This window comes from Phasianus colchicus, chromosome 5, assembly GCF_987193195.1.
Source record: "Phasianus colchicus chromosome 5, bPhaCol1.hap1.1, whole genome shotgun sequence".
Lineage (NCBI taxonomy): Eukaryota > Metazoa > Chordata > Aves > Galliformes > Phasianidae > Phasianus > Phasianus colchicus.
Genome location: NC_143440.1, coordinates 19,441,573 through 19,467,394, shown reverse-complemented (window position 1 = coordinate 19,467,394; position 25,822 = coordinate 19,441,573). Strand labels below are relative to the sequence as shown.

General features: G+C 40.4%; 1 protein-coding gene across 4 annotated transcripts in view; it reads right to left on the bottom strand.

The window, feature by feature from the left end:
- CAPRIN1 (cell cycle associated protein 1) overlaps window positions 1-22,870 on the bottom strand; it is a 33,365-nt gene extending 10,495 nt beyond the window's left edge. Inside the window, exons 1-10 of one of the 4 annotated variants that reach the window (XM_031593331.2) lie at window positions 22,674-22,870; window positions 22,173-22,372; window positions 13,096-13,158; window positions 11,181-11,267; window positions 8,703-8,941; window positions 8,504-8,586; window positions 6,522-6,659; window positions 5,184-5,236; window positions 5,011-5,097; window positions 698-853 (exon numbers count right to left, since the gene is read on the bottom strand). In XM_031593331.2, coding sequence (XP_031449191.1) covers window positions 698-853; window positions 5,011-5,097; window positions 5,184-5,236; window positions 6,522-6,659; window positions 8,504-8,586; window positions 8,703-8,941; window positions 11,181-11,267; window positions 13,096-13,158; window positions 22,173-22,370 — 1,104 coding nt within the window. In that variant the 5' untranslated portion in view covers window positions 22,371-22,372; window positions 22,674-22,870. Of the gene's footprint in view, window positions 1-697; window positions 854-5,010; window positions 5,098-5,183; window positions 5,237-6,521; window positions 6,660-8,503; window positions 8,587-8,702; window positions 8,942-11,180; window positions 11,268-13,095; window positions 13,159-22,172; window positions 22,505-22,673 lie in introns of those variants that run through there. The other 3 variants (XM_090140767.1, XM_090140768.1, XM_090140769.1) reach the window with 3 other exon arrangements.
- Between the last annotated feature and the right edge of the window lie 2,952 nt (window positions 22,871-25,822).

Here is a 25,822-nt window from a genome sequence, read left to right as displayed (position 1 = left end):
TTATCAAAATGAAAATTCAGCCCACATACATAAATTAGAGCTTATTTCACAGAATAAAAACTAGAGGCAAGAAGAATAGTCAGGAAGAATAGGAGATGATCTTTATTCTTTACCCAAAATTAGCATTTTCACTTTGTAGGAAAAAAAAACAAACCAAACCAAAAACCCAACAAACTTAAGCATATGCCTCGTTTGTTATCACATTTATTATTCTTTCCTTATGGAATAGAAGATAAGCTTTTTCTGATACATTCACTTAATTCCCAATGCGTTTCTACTGAGTTGCAATTTTAAAGGTTAGAAGATACTAGAAACCTCAGGAAGCCTTGTTTTAGAAAGCTTCCAAAAAACTATCTGGAGTCTGAAAGCATTATTTCATAACACCAAATTTTAAGCTGGCTTAAAGAAAGGCTGTTTTATAGCTGTCTCACTTAGGCATAATACAGTATCTAGTCCTATGTCCACAGCTTTTCTCCTCCTCTGTTGAGGACAAAAAATGAAAAGCTTAATAGCATTTTCATTCTACTCTAACAGCAATACAGGTTTGTGGCTTTTGTGGCCATACAGCACTGTGAGGTCTGTAAAACCATTTGTATTTTTCAGCTAATCTACACCAGGCTCTTCAAATAACTAGAAGCCAGACAGAATGAACTATTTTGTTTTTTCATTTGTGAATACCATAGGAGCTTCACCATACCTGCATGAAGTTATATGGACCCTGCATCTGGGCCATAAGGTCCTGTACTCTCTGTCTTCTAACAAGAGGATCTGCTTGAGCCACAGTAGTGAGTGCATGAGGTTCAGGAACTGGAGGAGATGTAGCCTGTGTTTGTTGCTGCAGTGAATTTACAACCTAGTAAGAAACAAACAACTAGCTGAAATTTCAGCTTCACATAACAATGCACAGAAACAATTGAGACAGTAGTGCATAATACAAGAAACATTTATTCACTATGGACATAGTTACTATAACATTCTTAAAGAAAAATCTTAGTCTCCAAGAGAAGTGATCTGTACAATTCATAAGGTTTGAAAGCTTAGACTGCATCTTATCTGCTTCCCATCTATTCCTCATTAAACAGATTCATCTATAATGTTAAAACAGTACCAATAAGTATTTTTTAGAACGGGATTTAACAAAATCAGTTATCTTGGAAGTTCAAAGAAAGTCAGGGAAAAGTAAGTTTCAGAAGGATGAACACGTGGAACAGTTATTTTCTTATACCTTTTTAGTAAACGTAAACAGTCTGAACTTGCAAGTCCATGCCTATGTCTTTCTCAAGTATTACCCTTAACTAGGGTAATAGCTTAACTAATTTATGGTCTCAGAGAACAGCAGACTGCATCACCTGGTGGAAACATTGCAAGACAAGCCCTGAAGCACAACTCTCAGCAGTCAAGAAAGCTCAGAGACTGAAAAACAGTAAGAACTTCCTCAAACAGAACAGCAGACAGCATTTACCAGTCAAATGTAAACAAAGAGAAGACAAATAGCTAGAAGTTTTCCAATACCACCATACTGAAGGTAACAGAGCAACCAGGAAAGCTGAGTATGAGCCTGTAAACATAGCCATCATAAGTAGTTTAAAAACAGATTGTTACAAGGATGATTGAAGTGCACAAGAAGTTGTAGCAGTTCTGCTTTTCTAACCAGTTTTGCTTTTTAGGTAACTCCCATAATACAGAAACAATATCTGCAATCTGTGTTCACATCAACAAATATCCTTTTAGAAGATATTGTCAAGAACTTGTCTACTGCTTCTTTACTCCCATGAGCTTAACTAATAATCATCTTCTAAATATACAAGCAAAGCTAATATTTACAGTAGAACAGGATTTAAATTAGCATATATGCATCTGAAGTTCAAAATAATTAAATTTACCTAAAACAGCTGGATTCTCACAAGACTTTCAGAAGACATTTTGTACAGCAGTCACGGTGAGGCAGAAGACCTGTCCTATTATCACTGGTCTGAACTTTAAACTTGAGCTCCCTCAATCCATCTTCATAGCCCAGAATTTATTTTTTGAAAACTTCTCAAAGAAACCTCATGTATCTTCCCACACGACCATCCCTTGCTCAGGTATGCATGGTTCTCATGTTACATTTTGCACACGTAAGCATCTGACAAACTGCAGTGGATCTTTTCTTTACCAACTCCCTAACAGCCTGTGATTAAAATAAAAGATAAATCTTTTGACAAATGTAAAGGCCAGCTACAACTTCTTTGAGAGTCCCTTCATACTGAGCTCTCTGCTGTTAGCCATACAGTGAGAAATTCTTTGGAGAATTCCCATGGAAGTATATCCTAAGGCTGTCAACACTGGAAAACAAGCGTGACAGCTCCAGTCTATTACACTATCATCCCCCAACTGCTAACTATGGGCTACTGACAAATAAGAAAGCCCCATGAATGAAAAAAAGTATTTTTGAAAATGTTATCTACAGTACATACATGGTGTTTTCATATTACAAAGCTTTGAAATGAAATGAAAGGAAAAAAGTCAGCCAGATGACTGGAATGGAACCCAGGAGGAAAACTAGCAGCTACTCACCATCAATGTAATTACTACTAGAAAATGTTATCACTCCATTTATAAAGTCCAAATCACTCAAAAGCATTTAATATCTTCATGAAAAAAACAGCTGTTGCAATAATAAAAAACACAGAACAGGAATAATTTTATCTGTTTTTTTTTTCACAAATAATGCAGCCATAACTTCAGAAGACGCTTAATATTTTCCAGCTTCTTCCAAATCTCATAGCATTAAAGGAAGCTGTTCATTTAGTCTTCTTAATACTACCAAGTACTCTACCCTGTTATAAGCCTAAAAGCTGGATAAACCTAACAAACTAAACTTATATATTAAATTTTGCTTATTAAGCTGCCAATATACAGGCTGTAGCCCTATAGTTAATGGCTATTTAAATGCAGTCTGCTGCATGAAAACTACTCAAACATAAGGATCATTAACTTTAAAAGCACCATTACTATAAAAAAAAAAAAAAAGCAAATTATTACCCAGCCGCATATCTCCCTTCATCCTAGGGTAGAGAGAGCATCAAGAAGAAACTGAATTTCTCCACAGTGTAGTAATATTTGACTCATCAAACTGTATGACAAGCTATTCAGAGCTAACTAAGATGATGGAGGGGGGCAACAAAGGACAAAAGGTGATGAAAGAACAGAAGCTTAACAAGACCACAAACCAACCCAAACAACCGTCCCTTTTGTTAGTCACAGGACAGTTTCTAGATTTACCCACAATACATCTTCATCCAACATTCCATATTCTAAACCTCAAATAACTTACATATTAGAATACACAGATTTGGGTACTTATTACAAAAGAGAGGAGAAGGAAAAAAAAAATTAATCATGGAACAACAAAAAGCACTGTTACCAATAGAAGACATCCAAAGAAAAGTAAACTTCTGAGAATTCAAAAAGAAATTCTTTAATTTAGAACTTATGGAAGGCCCACATCATGTCAGATATTGTCACCTCTCAAACTGAAAAGTATACCACAGAAAGATTAAATTTATGATGTTTATTATTACTGTGTAATGCAGTCTTGATACTTGAAGAGCTCAAGGAAGCACACCAAGCTTCAATCATAATGCCAATTCCTATACTCTCATATCTTCATCCATACTACTTACCTTAAGGACTACAGAAAACCTCTGATCTACACTGCATAATTGGTATAAACACAGATGTGATTATGCATCAAGACTGAAGCCAATCAGGCTTCAACATTAAACTACTGTGTCTCCTATGAATACCACAATCTGACATCCCTAGAATGGTTCTTTCTGAAAGATTTCTCTAGTTTTCAAAGGGTTTCTTGAACCATGTTCAACAGCAATGGTATTGTAGAGTATGTTTAAGTGGAAGAATGGAATAGTGTGAGAAGGTATCTTTCACATACGTGGCCAAGTTAGTTACAGGAAGTTCACCACATCCATCCTATTATTATTATTGTAGTATTATTATTATAGTATTATTAAATCTCTCAGTGGTCTACAATGAAATTGATGTATAATGGCATTAATACAATGTAAAATCAGGCAGAATAGATTATGTCAAATAACACCTCTTTCTTTCATCACTTGAAGAGATGATGAATACTTTATTCCACTCCAACACTTTAAGAACCTAAAGGCACCAAGGAAGAGAGTCCTTAAAAGTGACCTTCTGGAATTTGCTGCTGCAGAAAACTATGGTGACTCAGAAAGTAAATCTCCAGCATCTGAAAGTTGTTGCTCATATTTGGTCCTAACCAGATACATACAAACCAAGGTCCAACATGCCAACCACTTCAATGACCCCATGTGATTTTTCAATGCATGAAGGACACAGACTTCAATATAACAGAACGGCCAACTTGTATGCATAGCTGAGTCTAGAGCCTAAATCACTGAACAAAGATCCCAACAGCAACGTACCAGAAAAAAAAAAATCACCAAACAATCACTCAACTGCCAAGTAGCAATGAGTTAAACATATTAAGTACTGTATTTCTTGAAAGCAGAAATGTACATACATGTATACGCAATTTGGAATAGCTATTAACTGAGGTATTTTCCCGCTTGATCTCTATGGAACTGCACAATGAAACAACTACACCAAGCTGTCAGCAGATAAGCTTATGTTCTACATTGGCACAAAAGTCATCTTAGAAGAACCAACAGAAAAAAACTCTTCCAAAAAGACTTACATTTTTTTTATTTATTTGTTTTTAAAGTCCAAACCTTTACCCTGTATTTTCCCCACAAGCCATTACTGAACAAGATTTCCACCGACTTAGCCAGGCTGCATTGTTTTTATTTTAGTTAACTCCTGAGCTAAATATACAATTGAAGAGTGAGTAGTCATTTCAAGCCTATTTAAATATATACTTTTAGACACGTTAAAAGAGAGAGGGTGAAATACTATAACTCATCATGAACTGTGAGTCAGCGGAAACAGGGGTTACAATTTTACCTGCAGTACACAAGATCTTACCTCAACCGTTTCAACTGTCCACTCATCTACCTGTTCCTTCTCACTACTGCTGAACTGAGTCTCTGCCATGAATTGTCTGTTTACATACTAAAATAAAAATAAGAAAGGGTATGAAAGTAAAAGTAAGTGGCATTAAAGCTGCATAAAATGACAATCTTTCTAGTGAGTAATACCTCAGTTGATTCAACTTCAGTAGGTTCAGTAAATTCTTCTGCTGGATCAGGTTCTATGAGAAAAATAGACAATTTATGTGAAGGAAAACAAACAAACAAAAAACAACCCACAAGACATTACAGACTAGATTTACATGACCAAAAACATACTTTGAAGACATGAAGATAGCTAGCATACAGGAAGAATGACTAGGTGTAAGAATGAACAGATGCACATTTACACCTGACTTATGTTAATACCTAATATTAGAAGCCTGCTATACAATAAGGAAAGAGTTGCTTCATCACACACCTTTAGGCAGATAGGATTCTGATTAGATCTGAAATTAGAGCCTTAACATAACTTCTATAGTATCTGCTGGGCTCAGAAACAAACCTGATGATAAAAGGCAGATGAAATAAGAAGCATCTTTCTCAGAATGAAGAAAATAATGTCAGAACAGAGAACTAAGCACTAACAAAGATTTCTGAAGTTTTGAAAATAATTAACAAAACAAAGTAACAACTCACATAAAACTCTTACTATAAAGAATTACATTCTGTTACCTCCGAATTTATTATCCTCCACAGCATATTTAAAAGGGCAAAAAAAAAAAAAAAAAAGGAATCTTTTCAAGTATGGGACCACATTTTCGAATTCCTTGCATGTAAACATACCCTACTTCAAATACTTTTCCCTTCCGAAAAAGGGACTAAGTGATGGAATTACAGCAAAATGGAAAGGCTCCAGCAGCTAGTACTTAGATCTTTGATAGTTCCAATACTACAAACAACATGTTCTGAGAGTTTGTAAAGTATAAGTTCAACAGGAAAAAAATAGGGAAGATTGGAAATAATTCTCATCTGCACAAAACTGCTTCTAAATCATTTCATTTTGGCTTCAGTTCTTTTTTCAGCAAGTGACATACTGGACAAATGCTGAAGGATGTGTTCAAAAAGAAATCCTACCAAGTGACTGTTTCTCAATTCAGCTAATGCTCCACAGCTACAATAGCCAGCCTTCCCTTGTGCGTTAACTGAGGACATTTAACAGTGTGATCATTAGAAAGGATTATGTCCTTCCAGAATAGCAGCTAGCAAGAGTAACCCTTACAGAACTCTTCTGAAACACTGCTCTGTTCTTCTTTTCTCATGTCTCAGAACAGGGTCTAACAAGTGGTTGACTGTCCCTATATATATTGCCCAGCTGTTTGTATCTGATAATCCAGTAATTACATTTCTATTCAAAACACTTAATACATAAAATTACATTTGTAATTTAATTAGTCTGATGAATCCAAAGAGACTTGACAGTACAGCAGAAACATGCCAGAAAACAGTGGATCTTCACATTCTTACCACCTTCTGCTGCAGTGTCTTCTACTGCAGGTGTGGGTGCTGCCTCTTCTTCCTCACATAATCCATTCTGATGGTTATGGGTGCTATCAAAGTAGCTAGTTTGAAGAATACGTTCAACAACCTCTTTTAGGGCTTTATCTGAGAAAAGAAGTTAACAGCCACTGAACTCTAACTCTAATCCTTACCCTACACATTTCCCTTTCTCCCCAAAGACCCCAAGTACATTTTACTGCCCTTTCACTAGGAAGACGTTGCTGCCTGTCCACAGACACTACTGTTACAGAACAGTAGTGTTCCATCTGTATTATTAGATCATATTCAATAAACATACTATCTGCTTTAATTCAGACAAAAATCTGAAAGGGCAAAGAGAAGAATATGCAACACCCTTCGTAAGACTAATGAAACACTCTGAAATTAGTGTAAGGTTTTCAAATTTAAGTATACTTTTACTACTATTTCAAAAATCTCTGGTTGTTTAGTTTTGACTCTGAGAAGTTTTAGGAACCCACTGAAGTTGCAACCCCATTTCTTTCCTAATTAAGAAACCTTACAACAATTCAATTTCTCCAACTGCAGTCAGTACTAATTTACCTGGGTACCATCACCACAAAGATTCTTCCCCTGAGGGAAGTGACTCAGAACAGGCTTTGCAAGTGAAACAAGAACAAGCCTTCACTGCATTCAATGCCCATACGAACACAGTAGCATTTTAGCGTAGAATAAATTTGTACAGCCATATTGGAAAGGCAGCAATACCTACTGTCTAGGCCCCCAAAACAGATTAAAAAACAAAGCAACAGACTCAGAAGATTCACAGTGTATACCTTGCAAGTGATGATTATGACTGTATGAATCAATACACATAGAAGAACACAGAAATGCATTAATATCGCCCATGACAACAGTAAAAGTTCATCCTGAGATCCAGATATAATACCCAGCCAGCTTCCTAACATCCAGTAAGAAAACAAGTAGGCCTCCAAGGCACAACCATCATCTCTCTCATGAAAGCTGCTCCCATACTTTTTCTTCCCTTATTTTCTCTCCCAAAAAGAAATACTACATATCTGCTCTCACAACGATCCAACACCATTTGTTCTGCAATAACCTTAAGTCTCAAAGATCTGTATTAACTGGGAAAAAAAAAACCCGGTATCTCCTCATGAAATTTCATTTTAACTGTGTAAATGGTTTGAGGTTTCCTGTTCTGACAGTAATAAGCAAAGTCTTATATTCATTAAAGCCAAAGTATTTTATAATCTTCTGTGTATTGTTCCTCAGTAAAGTAAGTTAGATCACTGCAAACTCTTCCAAAAGCTTAAAATTGCTGCAGCATAGCTGCAAAACAGAAAAGCAGTTTTAACTAAGAAGGACAATCTTCCCTACAACCTTCCAGCTAAAAGACTTCAAAAGAAATAGGTGACTGTCTAACACAGCCATTTTCTTAATATATAATGTTATAATGTTAAAAGCTAAGTATTTGTGGAAATTAACATTTATTCATGAAAGCAAATAATCATGCATCAATTTACAGTTAGTTAATTGTTTAAAATTAGGTCAGAAATAAAAACGAAGTGTTTTTGTAGGAAGGGACTGGGGAGAATAACATATCACACTAAATAAGGTCATGCCAGTTTATATGTAACAGATCATGTTGTTGTCTAAGCTCCCGGTCCATACAAACGTTTCCAGAAAACAAAGAATTGCTACAAAGCATCAACAGCAGTTAAATACTGCTGAAACAGCAGGAATAGACTACGCTTAAATACTGAGCAATGCTGCATCAGCAAAAAAAATACCGTACACACAAAGTTTGTACTTCAGTGAGTTATTTCAATACAGTCTAGGCAGTGTTTGAGAAAAAGCAGCAACTATAAAATGCTGGAAAGACATTTAACTATCAGAATTCTTTTACATCAGACACTGTAATTTAGGACAAGCACAAATTCAGTGCGCTCTTTCAAACAGACTATACTTACAGGTTGTTCCACAAACAGGTTTTTCCTTCCCTTCCAGTAAGTCCCACAGGTGAACAGATGCTTGCTCATACTGCTCATTCAACCTTAAAAATTAATAAGAGTTAATTTCTTACTAAGCTTGTGGTAATTTAATCACAAAATAAATAAATATCATTAACTGAACGACAATTATAAAGAAAGTACTTTCCTCTAAGCTTACCTCATGTTCATGTCTCTTTCAGGGTAAACTAGCTTGTAAAATTCATCCAGCATTGTCAGTTCCTCTTCTGTCAGTACAGGTACTCCATTTGATCCTTGTTTCAAGTCACTACGCACTTCATCATCACCCAACTTGTCCAAAATAAACTGCAGCTCCAGCACAGTCTTTAAACGCTTCTGCTCAGCCTCTTCTCGCATCAGCTGCTCCCTGCGAGCTGTCTTTTTTATTGTTTTCTGGATCTGTTCAGAATCAAAAAGGAATTAAAAAAAAAAAAAAAAACAGATTGGAAATGTACTTTATTGGTAAGTAAAGATGGATGTCGAACCGCTACTTATCAATCTAATGTTACAGCAGAGCATCAGTGAAGCATAAAAATTATCTTTCAAGCAAAGTCAAAAGCCTGCAAATTAAGCCAAATTTTAGAATCAATGCCACAAACCTTACATTACATTGGATTTCGATTATATTCTTATCTGAAGTCTGTATTTCTCTGCATGACTTATGAGTAGTTTAGTCAAGCAACTGCAGCCGCAATGTATAAAGTTTCAGATGTGAAGGAGCTGTGTGAAACAAGCTCAGATTAGTATTATCTGCTTCCTTTATGAATTATTTTGTAACATCTAAATGATTTTGATTTACATGAAAATAAACAAATGCACACAGCAAAGTACCTTTTAAACAAAAATTATGGCTATTTACAACCCAAGTTCAGGCTTTACAATGTGGAGGTGTAAAAGTGATCCAGATTTTTTGTTTCATTGGCCACAAAGGTCAGCAGATAACACTAACAGAGCAGCGATTCACCATATCCTATCACAGTCAGTACAAGGCATTCACTGGAACTAGTCGGAGGTCAACTTAAAACAGATAAGTAAAAGTACTCGTGGGAGGGAACTTGTGGAATGTTTTGCCATGAAGGCTGGGGAGACTATTATCAGCAAGTTTAAGAAAAGCAATACAACAAATTCTTAGACAAAAGGTTCACACATACTAAAGGGAACAGGAAGGAATCAACTCTCCAGCATTCTCAGTTTGAGGATGATGAATGCTGGCATGGAACAGATAATTTTTGTTATGTAATCTATCATATCTTCTACAATTGCTGTCATAATACTGGTTGAAATGCCTTACTAGTCTGAGCCCACAGGACATTTCTTTCATTTTTATTCTTTGTTCTAGCCTCCAAAATTGAACTTGTTCTCATCCGAAGTACACAAAAATTTAACTTTCTTTTCCAAAAGATGTAACTCATGATAGTAATTCTCTCACTCTGAAGCATCTACATTGTTTCTAATCTGAAACAATTGCAAGCAAGATTTAAAGCAAGAGATCAACTTCTTATTCCTGGAGCCCCTCTTTCTGTTGGCAGTTAGCTGACCAAGAAACATTTCAGGACATACTGGCTGGAGGAAGAAAGGTCTTTGTTACTAACATTCCATGAACACACACGGAAACCTGATGCAAGGAAAGCAAAAAAATGGCTTGGCTTACATGCTTCTAAGTTTACAACCAAAAGAAACGCAGAAAACAGCCTATAATGTCAGGATGCTGAGTGGCCTTGAAATTGTCACATAGCTTGTTCCTAAATCAAATACACTTGTTAATGCAGCAAACTAGTTTAACATTGATGACTAAATGAATTCTAACAATGTTACTGCTCTTTCTGTAACTCATCAATTCTAACTACATATACAATCTTCCACTCATGTGGGATGGATTATGATTTCTGTTCGCACCTGCATTAGTTCTTCCTTGAAATGATATTGAATAGGCCTGAACTGTCTCTTTTGAAGAGAATGAAGAGAAAAGCTGCTCATATAACTGGAATTATCTTCTTGGAATTTTAGAACTTATTCTTGATCACACTGTCATTTTACAACCCGGACATAGCAGCAGTTTCAAAGACTATCTATTTTAAGCAGTATTCAGTTATCTTATAATTTATAAAAAATATTTTAGTCTTGAAACTTGTTCCTTATCGTAGTTTCAGACTGTATTTGCAATTACTAAGACAGGAAAAATCTTGAAAAAGGAACTGCTTTCAGTTGCTGAAGCTTGATAAGCTACAGTAACATAAGGAAATAGAAACATTCAACCACTTGCCAGAGAAGCGGGCCTGTGAAATCCCACTTCTTTCAGGAAAAAAAGAATTACTTATGGCAATAAGCGGCAGACTACAGTGTTGTATGTCAGGCCTGTCCAGTGATCAGTGTCTTAAGAGTGTCTGTCCTGTCAGGAAATTACCACTATATTTTTGTTCCCGTATCTTCAGGCAGCGCTTCAGAAAATATCTAGGAGTGGTTTTGAGGAAACGTGTCACAAGCTAGTGCAACATTAAGAGAAAGTACTCAAACATACATATAATGAGCATTTCACTTTCCGCAATAGAGGCTGCTGCATCCAGTGTTGGTGAAAGACATTTAAATCCCAAGTGCCACACACAGCAGCTGAAAGCCCACACTGGGCCACTTTACTTACATCTTGGCTCAGTGCCATAAAGCTCCTCTGCAGTTCTTTAGCAAATTCCAGATTGTTTGTCACTTCCTGGTATTTTGATACTGCATCCTTAAAAGCAAAAAAAAAAAAAAAAAAAAAGAAAAGCAACCTATCAGAAAGAGAACAAAATATATGCTTCCAAAAAACTACTTGATGCACTTTCAATTTCTAAGTGAGACACAGCTGCACAAGTAACCATCTCTAAACAGACTGCAGCAATGTTAAGTTTTGAACTCTCACTGGCCAAAATATGGAAGGGACTTGTGCATGTCTTGTATGCCTTCAGGGCCTGCTGTTTCTTAGGAAGTACACTGAAACATAAGCATGAATATGCTGACACACTGAGTAGCATGACACACTAGTTTAATGTCCAGCTTTAGACAGTTTCTGAGGAAAAAAACTGATACAGGATAGGAGAAGAATAATTTGACAACTCGAAACTGCTTGGAATAAAGATCTGAGAATTAATCCATTGCAATCAAATCAATATACATAGCATAACGTTCCCTTGTCCACAGATTTTTGTATTTTATATTGTTTTGCAGTTTATCTTCTACCATCAAAGTAATCTATACACCTTACCTCCCTTACTTTGTAGTAATGACAAATTACAGAATCAAATTACATTACACTTCTGTTGAGATTAATTCAAGAATGTACACATTCTTGGTAGGAACAGACAAGCCAGAGGAAAGATTCTACTTCCTTTGAAAAGCAAAGAACATGAACTGTTTTGTTTTGTTTTGTTTTTTTAAATCTCCAGGCATTTCTGTTTGCAATACAAGTAAGGAACTTATTAGCTGATTTGCAAAATTCATCATCTTTAGCTATTTATTGAAGCAAAAGATGTAGTGAGCTTTCAGCATTTCTCTACTCAAACACAATTTCATGGTTATGAAGTGCTGCAGTCAGGCTCTGCTCCTCATTAAATTTAACTCTGGAGCTTCTCTTCTGAAGGTCAAATTTGTTATCTTCTCTGCTCAAACAGAAAACTTCTCATGGCTTATTTTCACAATATTGCCATTAAAAAAAATAAAAATACATCAACTGATGATATTTCACTAGTCAATTAATGGACAAAGAAGAACCAAAGTGATTAGCTGAGACTAAACAGATGAAAAGATCACATGGAACAAGGGAAGTAACTGATTTCTGTAATGTGAAGAGCTACAATTGCTGAGTACATTTTTATTAGTCTTCTCCATGCTGAAAATCATCAACAAAATATTGCTGACTCCCAAGCAATCTCTAATATCAATTTGCATGTTTGCATAATACAACTGAATTTAATACTTGCTTCATGTTTATTACAACTGGAAAACAGCTGTTAAGCTGAGCTCTACAACCTCCTACTTTAACGGCCTGAACATAGAGAGAGCCATTTTTTATAGATATATAGAGATATATACACACACAGATATATACTCACATAGATAGCAAGCCCAGTTTACCGAGAGTGACAGCTCTCCTGCAGAACTCAGTCTAAGCTAAACCTCTAACTAGACTACTTATTTGTAAGTTAAGTGTGATCAAGTGACTAAGCTCTTTAAGTTTTCCCTAGGCACATTTTCCAGGAAGAAAAGAATGATGTCCAGGGAACCTCAAAGATACTGTTCAGCTCATTCAAAAGTACTAGATTACAACAGAAGCCATTTTTCACCACAGCCTGCTTACAACCCAACCTCAGCTAGCATAACAAAGTATTGTGACAAATTCCTCTACAGATTCTTTAGTTTCTAATAAAGGCAAAAACTGAAATCTTCCAGGCAATAAGAAACAGAGGTCAAAACTAAGGTCTTAAAAATCTAGCTTTTAACAAGCAGAAGTGAAATTCATCCCTCCCCTCCCCAACATCACCAAACATTAAGAGAGATCTAGTTGTTTTTTTTCTTTTTACCAGTTGATCTTGATTTAGACGTTCTCCCTTGTTCATTCGTTCCTGGTAGTCATCAAGTTTGCTCTGAAAGGAAAGAAAAATCCTATTACAAAGGTTACTGCTTTTTCTGTTTCTGCTAACAAAATCAGGTACTGCCGTATTACAGTAAATACAGACTGTAGCGTATTACACAAACATGCAACTATCACGTAGAAATAGTACCCAAGAAAACTTGCCTTCTGGGTTAAAAATGAAAATATTTGTCTCTTAGGAAAGTATTTACAACTCTTACTTCGGCTAGAACAATGCATCTTCATGAACTGTCTCAGTTTCCAAGCAAGGACATGTTTTTCCTAACGTGGGCTCCTAATGTTGATTGCACACTTCCTTCATTCCTAATTACAGAGAGTCCTGAGCTACAATAATACCACTGTATCACTACAATACCAAAAACATGACTGCAAGTAAAAAGCCACTGCTAATGAGGTTCAAAACTGTAATTCTTCACGCTTGAACCAGTTATGATAGTGCTCATGTTAATAGCAATAAAACATTTCTGTTCAAAAGCATGAAGATTTCTTTCTAAAGGGGAGACACTTCACAGTCATTAGCTTAATTTTCAGCAGGATCAAGTCTCTAATCTGCTTAAACACAAAACTGCGCAAAACACTGAGAGTAGTAAAGAGCAGGTATAACTTATGCAGGCCCAGAATGACATAAAGGATTACAGGTTGAATTCTAAGGGTCTTAGGCAGGAAGCAAAGTCTGTATGAAAAACCTACATACAGATCTCTAAGTTTCCACCATCTCTACATACCACAACTGATAACAATTTTATGAAGCTTGCTTTGTGCTTATTAAAAGCTTTAAAGTGATCCTTATTCATTATCTTCCCGATCTAGTATTAAAAAAAACATGAAAATGAGAGCAGGCAAACTTCTTTTTGAACACAGAAGAATTAAAATCCTGATACAACCATAGCTTTAGTTTATACTTGTCACTGAATGACATGGGTTTTTTTTTTGTTGTTCTTGTTTGTTTTGGTGGCAGTGGCTTATTTGTGGATTTTTCTTTTACCGCTAATTTTACTTACTGATATGTCAGTCAAAATATTTTACTAGAGTTTTTCTAGCTAATTCACCTCCTCTGCTCAACACCAGACCTCTGAGAATGGACTATGAAAGAACTGAACAGCAAAGCTTATATTATTTGATATCCAGCATCACTTAGTCAAACACAGAAACACACTGATGTGACTTGGTCCTTTTGGTGTTGCCTGGAGACAAAAAAAAAAAATTATTTGAAAATTCTACCCATTAGATTTAACTACACCTTTCAGTGCACTGGAGCCAGTAATGCTGTAAGCAGAGTCCAAGAAATAAGAACTTCCTGAGCTCCAACAACATATTATAGGGAATTTCATGCTAGACACAGATGCTAGCACTATAAAAAAGCAGTCAAATGCACCAGCCACAGATGGAAATATATCAATAGAATTGCCCTGAAAAGCATTCAGTGTATTGGAAATCTACCACGTCAGGAAACAAGGAAATTTAATTCTCATACAAACTACCTTGTATTAAAACGGATGAAAACGTGGCTGAACAAAGTAGAGAAGTAGTTTTCATGATTTTAGAGACACCAGCTGAGCTACAAAGAGTTAAAAAAGAAATGTAAAGAGCTCAAACATTCCAATGCCCAAAGACAGAGTCAGGTTAACCAAACCTCTGCTTAAGGCATCCTGAACTAAGTTGGCTTCACAGACTGATTTCAAGAAGTTCCTACTCACTCAAACCACTTGCTTCCATGCTTCTGTTTACCATTCCCTCAGTCACAGTGATGCAATTGTTTGTGAGGCTGCAAAGTAAACTGGACTGCTAATGTAAGAGGGTAAAAGTAGTGTCTACAAAACACATAAAAAAAACCCCAAACAATGTCGGTGATTCAGTTTCCAGCACAAGCCCATAAACCATCAAACAGTAACACTAACAGGACTGAGCACCAAGATCCTGAAGAATCTACCTGGAATTCTGGAAAGCCTTTGATACAGTTCCACAACAAATCCTTATCCCTAAATTGCGGACATACAGATTTGAATGCTGAACTATTTGGCAGATAAAGAACTGGTTGGATGGTTGCTGTCAGAGGGCTGTGGTCAACAGCTCAATGTCCGGGTGTCCCCAGGGACCTGTTCTGGGACCAGTGCTCTTCAGTACCTTTATCAAAGGCATAGACAGTGAGACTGAGTGCACCCTCAATAAGTTTACTGATGACATCAGAGTCATACAGCTGATACAACAGAAGGAAGTCAGGCCATCCACAGGGACCTGGACTGACTTGAAAAGTGGGCCCACATGAACCTAATGAGGTTCAAAAAGGACAAGTGCAAGGTACTACTATACTTGGATTGGGGCAATCCTAGATTGTGTGTACAAACTCTTGAGAGCAGCCCTCCAGAGAAGGACCTGGGGCATTCTGGGGCCCCAAGGACAAGAATGATGCAAAGCTGTTGGAGCAAGTCCATAGGAGGGCCATAATGGCAACCAAAGAGCTGGAACACATCTCCTGTGAAGAAAAGCTGAGGGAGCTGGGACTGTTCAGCATGGAGAAGAGAAGGCTCTGGTAAAACCTCAATGCAGCCTTCCAGTATTTCCATGCTTCCTCATGCTTATAAGCATGAGAGAGACTGAATTTTTATGAAGTCTGATAGTGACAGGACAAGGGAAATGGCTTTAAACTAAAGGAGAAGCCACCTGGAAGTTAGAACGAAATTTTCTACTTAGAAAATGGTGAGGTGCTGGAACAGGCTGTCCAGAGAAGCTGTGGATGCCCCATCCCTGGAGGTGTTCAAGACCAGGTTGGACAGAGCCCTGGGCAGCCTCATCTGGTGGGCTGCATTGGAATTAAATGATCTTCAAGGTCTCTTCCAAGCCATTCTATGAACAGCACTACTTAGAAAAGTTTTGTTGAACATATTGCAAAACTATGCTGCAAAAAACTTACATGATGTGTTTTGCTATTATCTTCGAATTAAGAACGCTGCAATAACCTAATTAATACTGTGCAAGTTTTTCTTCAATGGCCAAACATTTTAAGTCATATTTCGTTTATATGGTTTCCATTCCATGGTTGTATCAAATGAAAAAACAAAGGGTAATATGTCTATACTTAGGAATTGAATAGTTACTTCTCTTTTTCTACTCTAAGTCATCCATACTGGAACTGTAAAAGCAAAAGAAGGAAAGCCCTTTCAGCTGCAATGCAGAGGAGAAGCAAACATGTATTTAGTTGCTTACTTGGTGCTTGAAATCTTTGTAATAACGTGCAATTTTCTATCATCCTCAAGAAACTATAAGATCAAAATGTTATGTTACAGAAGCCTAAGGAAGCAGAATGTTTTTAATCAGTACTGTGAACTAACAGCAATCTAACAGCAGCATTAGTGCTGTAAAATAACTGCAGTAAAACTCCCACTTCACAGCCTACTGCAGCGTTTGCAAGAAGAAAGGGTTTTTTTTTTTATTTTTAAACTTTACCCCTCTTCTGCAACTTCACTTTCACTCATGCTGAAGTATAAAAGTTAAACCAGCAGAAAAAATATTAATTGGCAAAGTGAGCACATAAATTGCCCATTAAACAGTTTGTGAGCCAGAAGACCCCAGTTCTGCAGACAGAAAGCCACCACACTTCACCTCTTTTTCCACTGAGATTCTTGAAGTATTTTAGACTTCCCTAGGAGAAAAGTACTGTATATAGGCTACATGTCCAGGCAGAGGGAAGACAGGGAGATGGTGGTGTCAATTGCTTAAGTATGCCCTACATCTTATTTTAACAGGAAACCAAAATTGATTTTCTTTACTATGGCCACAGATGCTTTCCTCTCACATTCAAGTGAGAGGAAACTCATTCACTCATTACCCACTCCGAATGTCAGAGTGAAGTGAAAAAAAGTGCAGTTACATGACATTAGTTTCAAAATCAATACTGGCTTCAAAAAAGCCTGACCACTAAGCTGTGCTGTTAAGAGTCATTTACAGTGCTATGCTATAAACTGGATCATTGGAACGATCTGATTAAAAATAACCCTTAAAAAGGGTGGAGGCCGGGAGCAAGAAGGCACTATATTTAACCAGGTACCTTCAACGATATCATTTATGCTAGTTATATCAGCACAACCGTATATGAAAAGCTGCAGTGTGGAAGAGGGTAAACTCCAACCCACTGAAGCAAACTCTGTAACATGCACTTCACTACAAGCAAAGAAAAGGTAGAGAACTATTTCAGGTTTGTTTTCTGAAGTCTCGAACACTGCAAGTTTTTTCTAAACACGTATTAAGCAATTAAGATAATCCAAATCAATTCTTGTATGTTTCCCACTGAAAAAAAGAAAGCAAGCTACGAAATACAAGTTTATTAACATGTTTTATACTTGCACATTATAATTTATTTCTTCTCTACCATCATCTCTATAGTCACACATCTTAACGTCCCTGCAAAGTCTGTTCAAAAAAAAATTTTTAAGTCTATTTTCTCAACAAAATGAGGAAAAAAATCAAAAAGGTTAAATACTTAAAGGGTATAAAGAATCAAATAAGCAAATCCAAAATCTCTCTCACTCTCAAAAAAAAACCCAACCCCAATTCTCTATCTTGGTACAGTTTCTATTATACATACACACACACCTAACAGAAGTTCCCAGAAGCTGCTTCAGTCAGAGGTTTCAGTGAAAGTTTCAGACTTCCAGCGTGAAGCTTCAAACAGTTTTACAAGCCCTCACTTTCAAAATCACGTCTCATCTCCAAAGATAAATTTGAACTAGCCTCATACTTCATCCAGCACAGATGGCAACAGGACCTTTCTGAAGCAGCACTTGTTTTTCAGTAACTTCTAGATCAGCATTCCAGAAGAATCAACTTACATGTGTGGGTGAAGAAAGGGAGAAAGAGGAGGTGACGATTCCTTCTTTGAAGAACAGTGTGCAACAGCGACAGACCATAATAGCTGCAGCAATCAGCAACATATCCTGCATGCTTCCACTGCTATAGACATTGCAGAGAAAACACTTGTGCTGTGCTGGCAATGGGGACACAATTATGTTCATTTTAACAGGACAGGACCCACATATGTTGCGAATCCAGACTAGCCCTAGGGCTGATATATTGCCACAAAACAAAACAGCCCACTTAGGGGGCAAACTATTGGTAGAACCAAGCTTCACAAGGAGAGGGGTTCTGGAGAGACACAAGATGTCCCTGAACATCCAAGTGGCCCACATAATGGTACAAAAGCACTTAGGCAGCTGGCGGGCAAACTTGGAACATGGCACTTTCCTGCTATCACTAGCTGCATCTACAGGAATAGAAAACTGATCTCAGCTTTTACTATAGGCTGCTAGCTGTTAATCCAACGTTTTACTGAATGGGGAGGACAGCTGCCTCTTAGGTCAGAACAACTTGAATACACACGAATTTTCGCTGGAACAGCAGCTGGGTAATAGTTACAGAGACAGCACCCAATCCAACCCAATCAGGATTACACGTATTCAGAGACAAGCTGATAAAGCAACAGTGTCTTACATTACCAACAACAGCTAAAATGCCCCATCTTTACAACTGTAAATCGAATACACCAAGGCCAGGTCACATCAAATACTTTAAGCTAACATACTTCGTATCTGCAGTTCCCCAAGAATAATCTTTGTGATCACCTGCCCATATCTTAAAATGTGTTAGCAAATGAGAGATTTTGTCCCTTCTAGAGAATATTCTGTTTTAAAAATTGTTTTTGTGAGCTGAAATCATAAGGCTTTTTGTTTTTTTCATTCCCCATTGTAACAGGACATGGGTTTGATCTATATTCAATCAGCTTAATTTGGAAAGGGTCTACTCACCTAATAAAATAAGGAAGAAAACAGGACAGCATTCCTACCATTTCCAAATACAAGGAGATGAAGAGAACATAGATGTTTTCAGACCATATTTTCACATACATTTATAAATAGCAATTCAGTTTCTCTTAATTCCCTTCAAACTAAGCCAAACTTGTTTGAAGTAAAAAGATAACTTCTAAGAGAACATAAAACCATAACACCGTACTATTTCCAAAACATTCAGAAACATTCAAAATAGTACAAAACTCAGCAACATTATATACCGTATTTTGCTGGCCATGTGATTTTGTGCTCAGAGCTTAAAATGGAACATGACAACAGTTCACTTCAAACTTTGAGTTCTTTCATAAGGAATGACCTTTACTTAACTAAAAGCTGCATATACAATTTAAGAGTTAAACAGCATTTCTTACACTTCACCCACTAGAAGCATGTCTTAGTCAAATATAATTTTATAACTGCTCTCAAAAATTGAGCCCTTAAACTAATCTCTCCCCCAACCCTTGTAATCAGCTGCTGACAAACGACTGAACATTCAGCTAAGCAGGAATTTTCTGTGTGACTTTCACAACCTTCCCACTTGTTCCCAACTGGACACTATCCAGCATGATTTTACTTTCCAGATGGTTAAAAATCTCAATGAAAATTCATTTATGTATTTTGGTGTATAGTTGGAAGAGTAGTGTAGTTAGGATGGCTCTTTACAGCTGTTACAGTTGGAAAGATTATCGTGGTTAAAAAGAAACAAACAAGGAAGAAATGCTCACCCTTATCCTAGGCTCACAGTAGAAAACATCAAAAAGGAGAGATCTCCAGAAAAAGATCCTTCCCCAGGGGCAGTCAGCCCTTACATGGGGTCTAGGAGAGGTGGAGCGTTCTGGTCACACACCTGAATTGCCTTCACCTGTGCTCCCACAGCTGACCCAGTCCTTGCTGCAGGTGATCAATCAGTGGTTCAGGCCTGACTCAACAGTTCCCTTACATTTGGTAAACTTAGTAATACAGTAAAAATAGTTAAGTCCATGTGTACAGTTACACACTTAACGTTCTCTTCATTAACAGAATGCTGATCTACTGAAGAACTGTTGGTTCCCCAACTAAAGGACAGGCTCAAGCCCACAAATTAGTAACTCTGATTTAATACATAAAGATCAATAGGGGGAGGAGGGAAGGCAGAGCACTGATTCTCCCAAAGAGATGCTCAAAGTAATTTCAATTGAATTACTATTCCAGATAAAAAAAGGTACTTTCCCTGCAGTCAGCTGCTAAGACACCATAATGATAAAAACATGATGACAGCAGCCACAGGCACAAAAAATAACAAGAACCAGGTCATTAATGAGCAATAACACTAATTTTCACTCTGTTTTATTGAAATAACCGCCTTCCACACACCCTTTTAACTTCAGGTACTACAGAAGCACTCGAGAAGGCCCATTCAAACAGAAGGGAACGGACGAGCCAAGTGTAAATTAGGTGTGAATTATTTATTTGAAAAGGTAAATAAAAACGCCACTGGAAAGGAAAGCTGACTTGCACACCAGTAACAGTGTGCTTATCTTCTTCATTTCTTCTATATACGGAATTGATCAGAAGACTTTCTGACTTAAAAATACTCATGTTCAACATCACAGAAAACTACTTTCCTGTCTTTTTTCTATATTTTAGTACCATACTACATGGTGTATGTTGGACACCATTGTTTCAAACCATCTTACCAGAACCATTTGAGATACGTACTGAAAGACTTGCATACTTTCTCAAGATGAGGGCCAGTGTTCTGCAGGCACACATTTGTACACATGAACACATTTAAGAAAGATGTTTTGTCCCATCTATACACAACAGTATTCAGACAAGGGTCAAGAAGCAATCCTTCAATTGTAAGCTTATTTAAAAGCTCCCAGCACGTATCTTTTTGTTTTTTAAACAGCAGGAAAATCCAACATTTTATTTTTTTAAGTGAGAAACCACTGCATACACAGATTTACATGCTTCATTCACAACTCACCTGTAAGGCCTTATGTTTTGGCCTTCTTTAGTATACCTATCTTGACTACTAGAACCTAAAATGTTGGTTAAAAAACTGAAGTGTAACTGTGCTTATCAACTCTAAAGAGCTAAAACAGATTTAGGGCCTCAGCACAGACTTGAAATTCGGAGTGCTCCCAAATTTTAGCTTGGTGATGCTGTGCTTCCCAGTACGTCTGCAGGCTCTATGCCTGTCGGTGCCCTACTGAAGGTTCCCCTACCGAAGGGGAACCCCTCCCCGCATCCCACAGCGCAAAGCACGGAACGGTGCCGTCTAAATCCCCACTAACCAGGGCATCATCTCGTCTCTATCACAAACCCGAACCCTCCCCGGATCACGGATTTAGCGGCGGCTCTTTCTATAAATAACCGCCCAAAGGCCGCTCTCAGCTGACCCGGGGCTCCCGAGGGGCGAGAGCGGAGCGAGGCGAAGAGCCGCGGGCGGGGCGGCCCGGCTTTGTGCGGGCTGCTGGCACAATGCAGTTCCGCCGGGGAGGCTTAGGCGGCCTCGCCGCCGCCATGTTAGCTCCCGCCTCCATGTGCGCGGCTCGGGGGGACGCGGCGCTCCGGCCCCGCAGCTCGGCCGCGCGGAGCGGGCTGGGGAAGCGCTGCCGGCGGGGCGCGGGGCCGCAACACGGCCGAGAACGGTGGCCCTCCCGCAGTACGGGCCGGCCGAGCCCCGCCGCGGCGAACAAAAGGCGGAAGGGGGAGGGGGCCGCGCCGCCGGGGGTTCGCCGGGAGGGGGCCGCGGTCCGCAGCGGAGAGGCGCCCGTCGGCACCGGCCTCCGGCACCCGGCCCGCGGGGAAGGGCCGCGTCCGCTCCGAGGGGCCGAGCGGGGCCCGGCGAAGGGGCGGCCCGCGGAGGGGGCCGGGGGACCCCCGAAAGAGGAAGGGGAAAGGCCGGGAGAGCGCGGCTCGCCCTTCTGGAACCTTCCAGCGGGCGGCCCCTGGGGGCGACGCCGGGAACAACCCGAGCGGCCGCGGCCGCCCGGAGCGGGGACAGGGGCACGCGGCTCGGCCCGGGGAAGGGACGGCGCCGGGCCGCCTCGGCGTCCCCCGAGACGGCGGGCTGCGGGAACGCGGCGGCCGCCCGGGGCCCGGCGGGGAGCCAGAGGGGCCCGCGAGCTCCCCTGGGGACAGGCGGCTTTGGGGGAAGCGGGGAGAGAGAAGGGAGCACCTTTTTCTTCTCGAGGTTGCGGAGCTTTTTGTCGATCACGCCCAAGATCTGCTTCATGGCCTCGGTCTGAACCGAGGTGATGCTGCCGCCCGACGCCTGCGGGGCCGACGCCGCCGCCGCCGGGGCCTGCTCGTTGCCGCCGGGGCCCGCCTTCCCGCTGCTGCTGCTCGCCATGGTGCTGTTGGTAGCCGAGGGCATCTCTGCGCGGGAGAGAGCGCGCGTGAGGAGAACGGGCCGCCGGAGGGGACACGCGGGAGGGCGGGCGCGCACACGGCCGCTTCCCCACGCCCAGGACGGACGCGCGCCAGCCGCACCTGCCGGCCGCGCGCGCCCCCGTCCCCCCGACTCGGCCCCGGGCGCGCGCAGGGCGGTCACGTGACGGGCGGCCTCGCGCCGGCGCTCGCCCATCCAACGGTCATTCCCCGAGCGCGGCCATTTCCACCGCCCCCCCCTTCCCACCCCACCCCGCCGGTGTCCGGAGGGCCTCGCCGCCCCCCTCACCGTGTGCCTGAGTGGCCCGGGGGAGGGGGGACTCGGTGCGCCGCGCTCTCGCTAGAGGAATGACCGCCTCAGCCGACTCCGGCCCCGCGCCGCTCCTTCCACCTCCGCACAGCGCTACTATGGGAGAGAGCGAGAGCGCGCACGCGAGCGCGTAAGGCAGGCGGCGCGGGAGCGAGCGGCGCGGGGTCCTCGCTGTACGCGAGTGCCCGCGGAGAACGCCTGAGCCCGCCGTGCGGGCGGAGGAGGCGCCTTCCAGCCGCGCCGCTGCCCTTCGGCTCCTCTCGCTCGGGTCCTTCAGGCGCGCGCCGGGCGCCTCAGCGCCAGACACAATAGCGGGGCGGGGCGACCGCGGCGAGGCTCCCGCCCGCCATCGGCGGCCATGGCGGCGCGTGGCTGTCGCGCAGCAGCTGAGCCCCGCCGAACGACGTGTGCCCGCTACGGAACGCGCTCCGCCGTGCTCCCAGCGGCAGCGTGGCTCCGAACGCTGCTGGTTCTGGTGATGCCCTGGAGGCACATCTCTGTGGCGGTGCCTGGCGCGCTGCGTTTCGGCTGCTGGCAGCCGTCGACTCGTTTGTTTTTCAGAGCGGGGTTCATATTTAATCCTTCTCCATTCCTCAGTGCGATACGCGCATTGAATAAATTCCTGTGACCAAAGCTGACAACTGCTTCCTGAACCTTCCCTGCCCAGGGCTGATGATTACTTCGGGATCAGTTTGAAGTGAAATGCTGTATTTCTGTACCTCCCCGTTAAGGCAGCGCAAAAACAACGCCGAGCAGGCTGGAAGCTGGGTGACATTGGAAACGCGTTTGTCCCGTGGTCGTTGTAGAGTTAATGGATGCGGGACAAGGAATACAAGGCCCTAATACTCAATTTCTTCCAATTCCGCTTCATAAATGAAATTTTCAGTTGCTATTCCAGTTTAGGATTTTGTTTGTTTAATCCTGGATGCCCTGGGTTGTTTTTTCTTAACAAATGAGGGCCGTTCCTTGAACAACTGAGCCAACCTAATGGTTCTCCACATCAGAAGGGAGAGATCTCTTTGCCCTTCCCATCCCCACCCGAGCCCTGCACAGTCACACAGCCCCAGTTCTGATTCTGGCTGCCTATGAGTTAATTCAAAGTTGGTAATCAGCAGAAAAGTGCTTTCTTTGACCTCATGCTTCAGCAGTTAATGCCTGAATAGTCAGATTTTTCTTCATGGCATCCATAAATATTGTTTCGTAGACTTCTCATGTATGCATGCATTTTAAATAGCAGCTCAATGCTTTACCATTTTATAATAGCTAATTTGCTTTCCAGATCACTGCATTTTGCATAACAGGTTATAAGACAAGCGTAATAAATCAGCCAACTCCACTTGAATAAATATACATGTCCTCAGATATTGAAAGTCAGTGTCTTTTCACAACTCACCAAGAAGTTTTGCTTCATACCGCTATTAAGATTTGCTTTTTATGCAGTAATATATTTCTGCAAGCCCCATACCCAGAGGTTGAAATCACTTTTCCCCACTCACATTCTTCGTGAACACTGAAGCACACTGAGGCATTTTGACCATTAAATATAATACCTGAAAATATGAAGTTTTTTCATCCATTGCTATTCATTTCTTCTTATTACATAGCCATCGCAGTTCTGGATAAGCTGTGGCAGCTCAGCAGCTTAGGAAAAAATCAGCCAAAACATAGGGAGCTTAACGTAGTTTGTACTCAAAGGTTGTATTTCTGAAGAACACAAATCTGCAAGAAAAATAAAAAAGAGCTGATGGAAGAATGGGTGGCAATAAATTTAAAAATGTCTTTTGGGTCAGAATAAAGATTTTGTCTGACAATGTAAGATATTTATTCTTACTGGGAACGCACAAAAAAACCAGCAAGTCTTCAGTCTCACAAAAAGGCTGAAAATACTGCTCCTGAGAGCAGTTATTATATGAGATTGTCCAAGCAATAATTATGCGACAATTACTGCATCAAAGCTCTTCATAATTACAGTGGATGCCTTTTTGTTAGCCAAAGATGGAACTCTATTGCTGAGCTTACACACTAAAGCACAAATATAAACAGAGCATTATGTATGTATCTTATACAGAACTGCAAAGGGACTTTCATACCATACTGAAAAAACAAGTAAAGTCAAGTCTAGGTGTCATCACCAGAAATGAAAAAAATATTTAACTTGTTTATGTTCAGTAGTAATTTAAGATATGCTGGTAATATGAGGTAAATTAAAAGATTGAATTTTAACAGCATATAATCATTAGCCAATTGGGAGATTTGAGATGATGTAGGGAAATAAGTAATAATTAAATAGCAACTTGATTACAAATTCAAAAATGACAAGATTCATGAACTTACTAACAGGATATTCTAAATCAATTTTCATACATATGCACAGATGCAGAACATACAGAATCACAAAGAATGGAAAAGACCTCCAAGATCATCCCATCCACCTACCACCAATATTCCCCCATTAAACCATGTCTCTTAGTACCACATCTAAACATTTCTTGAACACCTCAGGGACGTTGACTCAACCACCTCCCTGGGTAGTCTGTGCCAGTGTCTGATCAGCCTTTCAGAGAAGAAAGATTTCCTAATAACTAATCTAAACCTTCCCCTAGCACCAGCTGATGCCATTCCCTCTAGTCCTGTCACTATTTACATGGAAGAAGAGGCTGACCCCCACCTTGCCCCAGCATCCTTTCAGGTAGGTCTCCTCTGAGCTTCCTCCAAACTGAACAATCCCAGTTCCCTTAGCTGCTCCTCATAAGACTTGTGCTCCAGACTCCTCACAAGCTTTGTTGACCTTCTGGACATTCTTCAGGACTTCAGCGTCTTTCCCAAACCAAACACAGTGCTCAAGATGTAGCCTCACCAGAACTGAGTACAGAGGGACAATCTCTTCTTTGCTCCTGCTGGGGGCTCTCTTTCTGACACAAGCCAGAATACCATTGGCCTTCTTGGCTACTTGGGCAAACAGGTGGCTCATGTTTCAGAGAGCATCAACCAGCACCCCCAGGTCCATTTCTTCTACGTAGTTCTCCAGCTTCTCTGCTCTAAGGCTGTAGGGTTGCTTAGGGTTTTTGTGGCCAAAGTGCAGGACATAACACTTGGACTTGTTGAACTCCATCCTGCTGGCCTCAGTC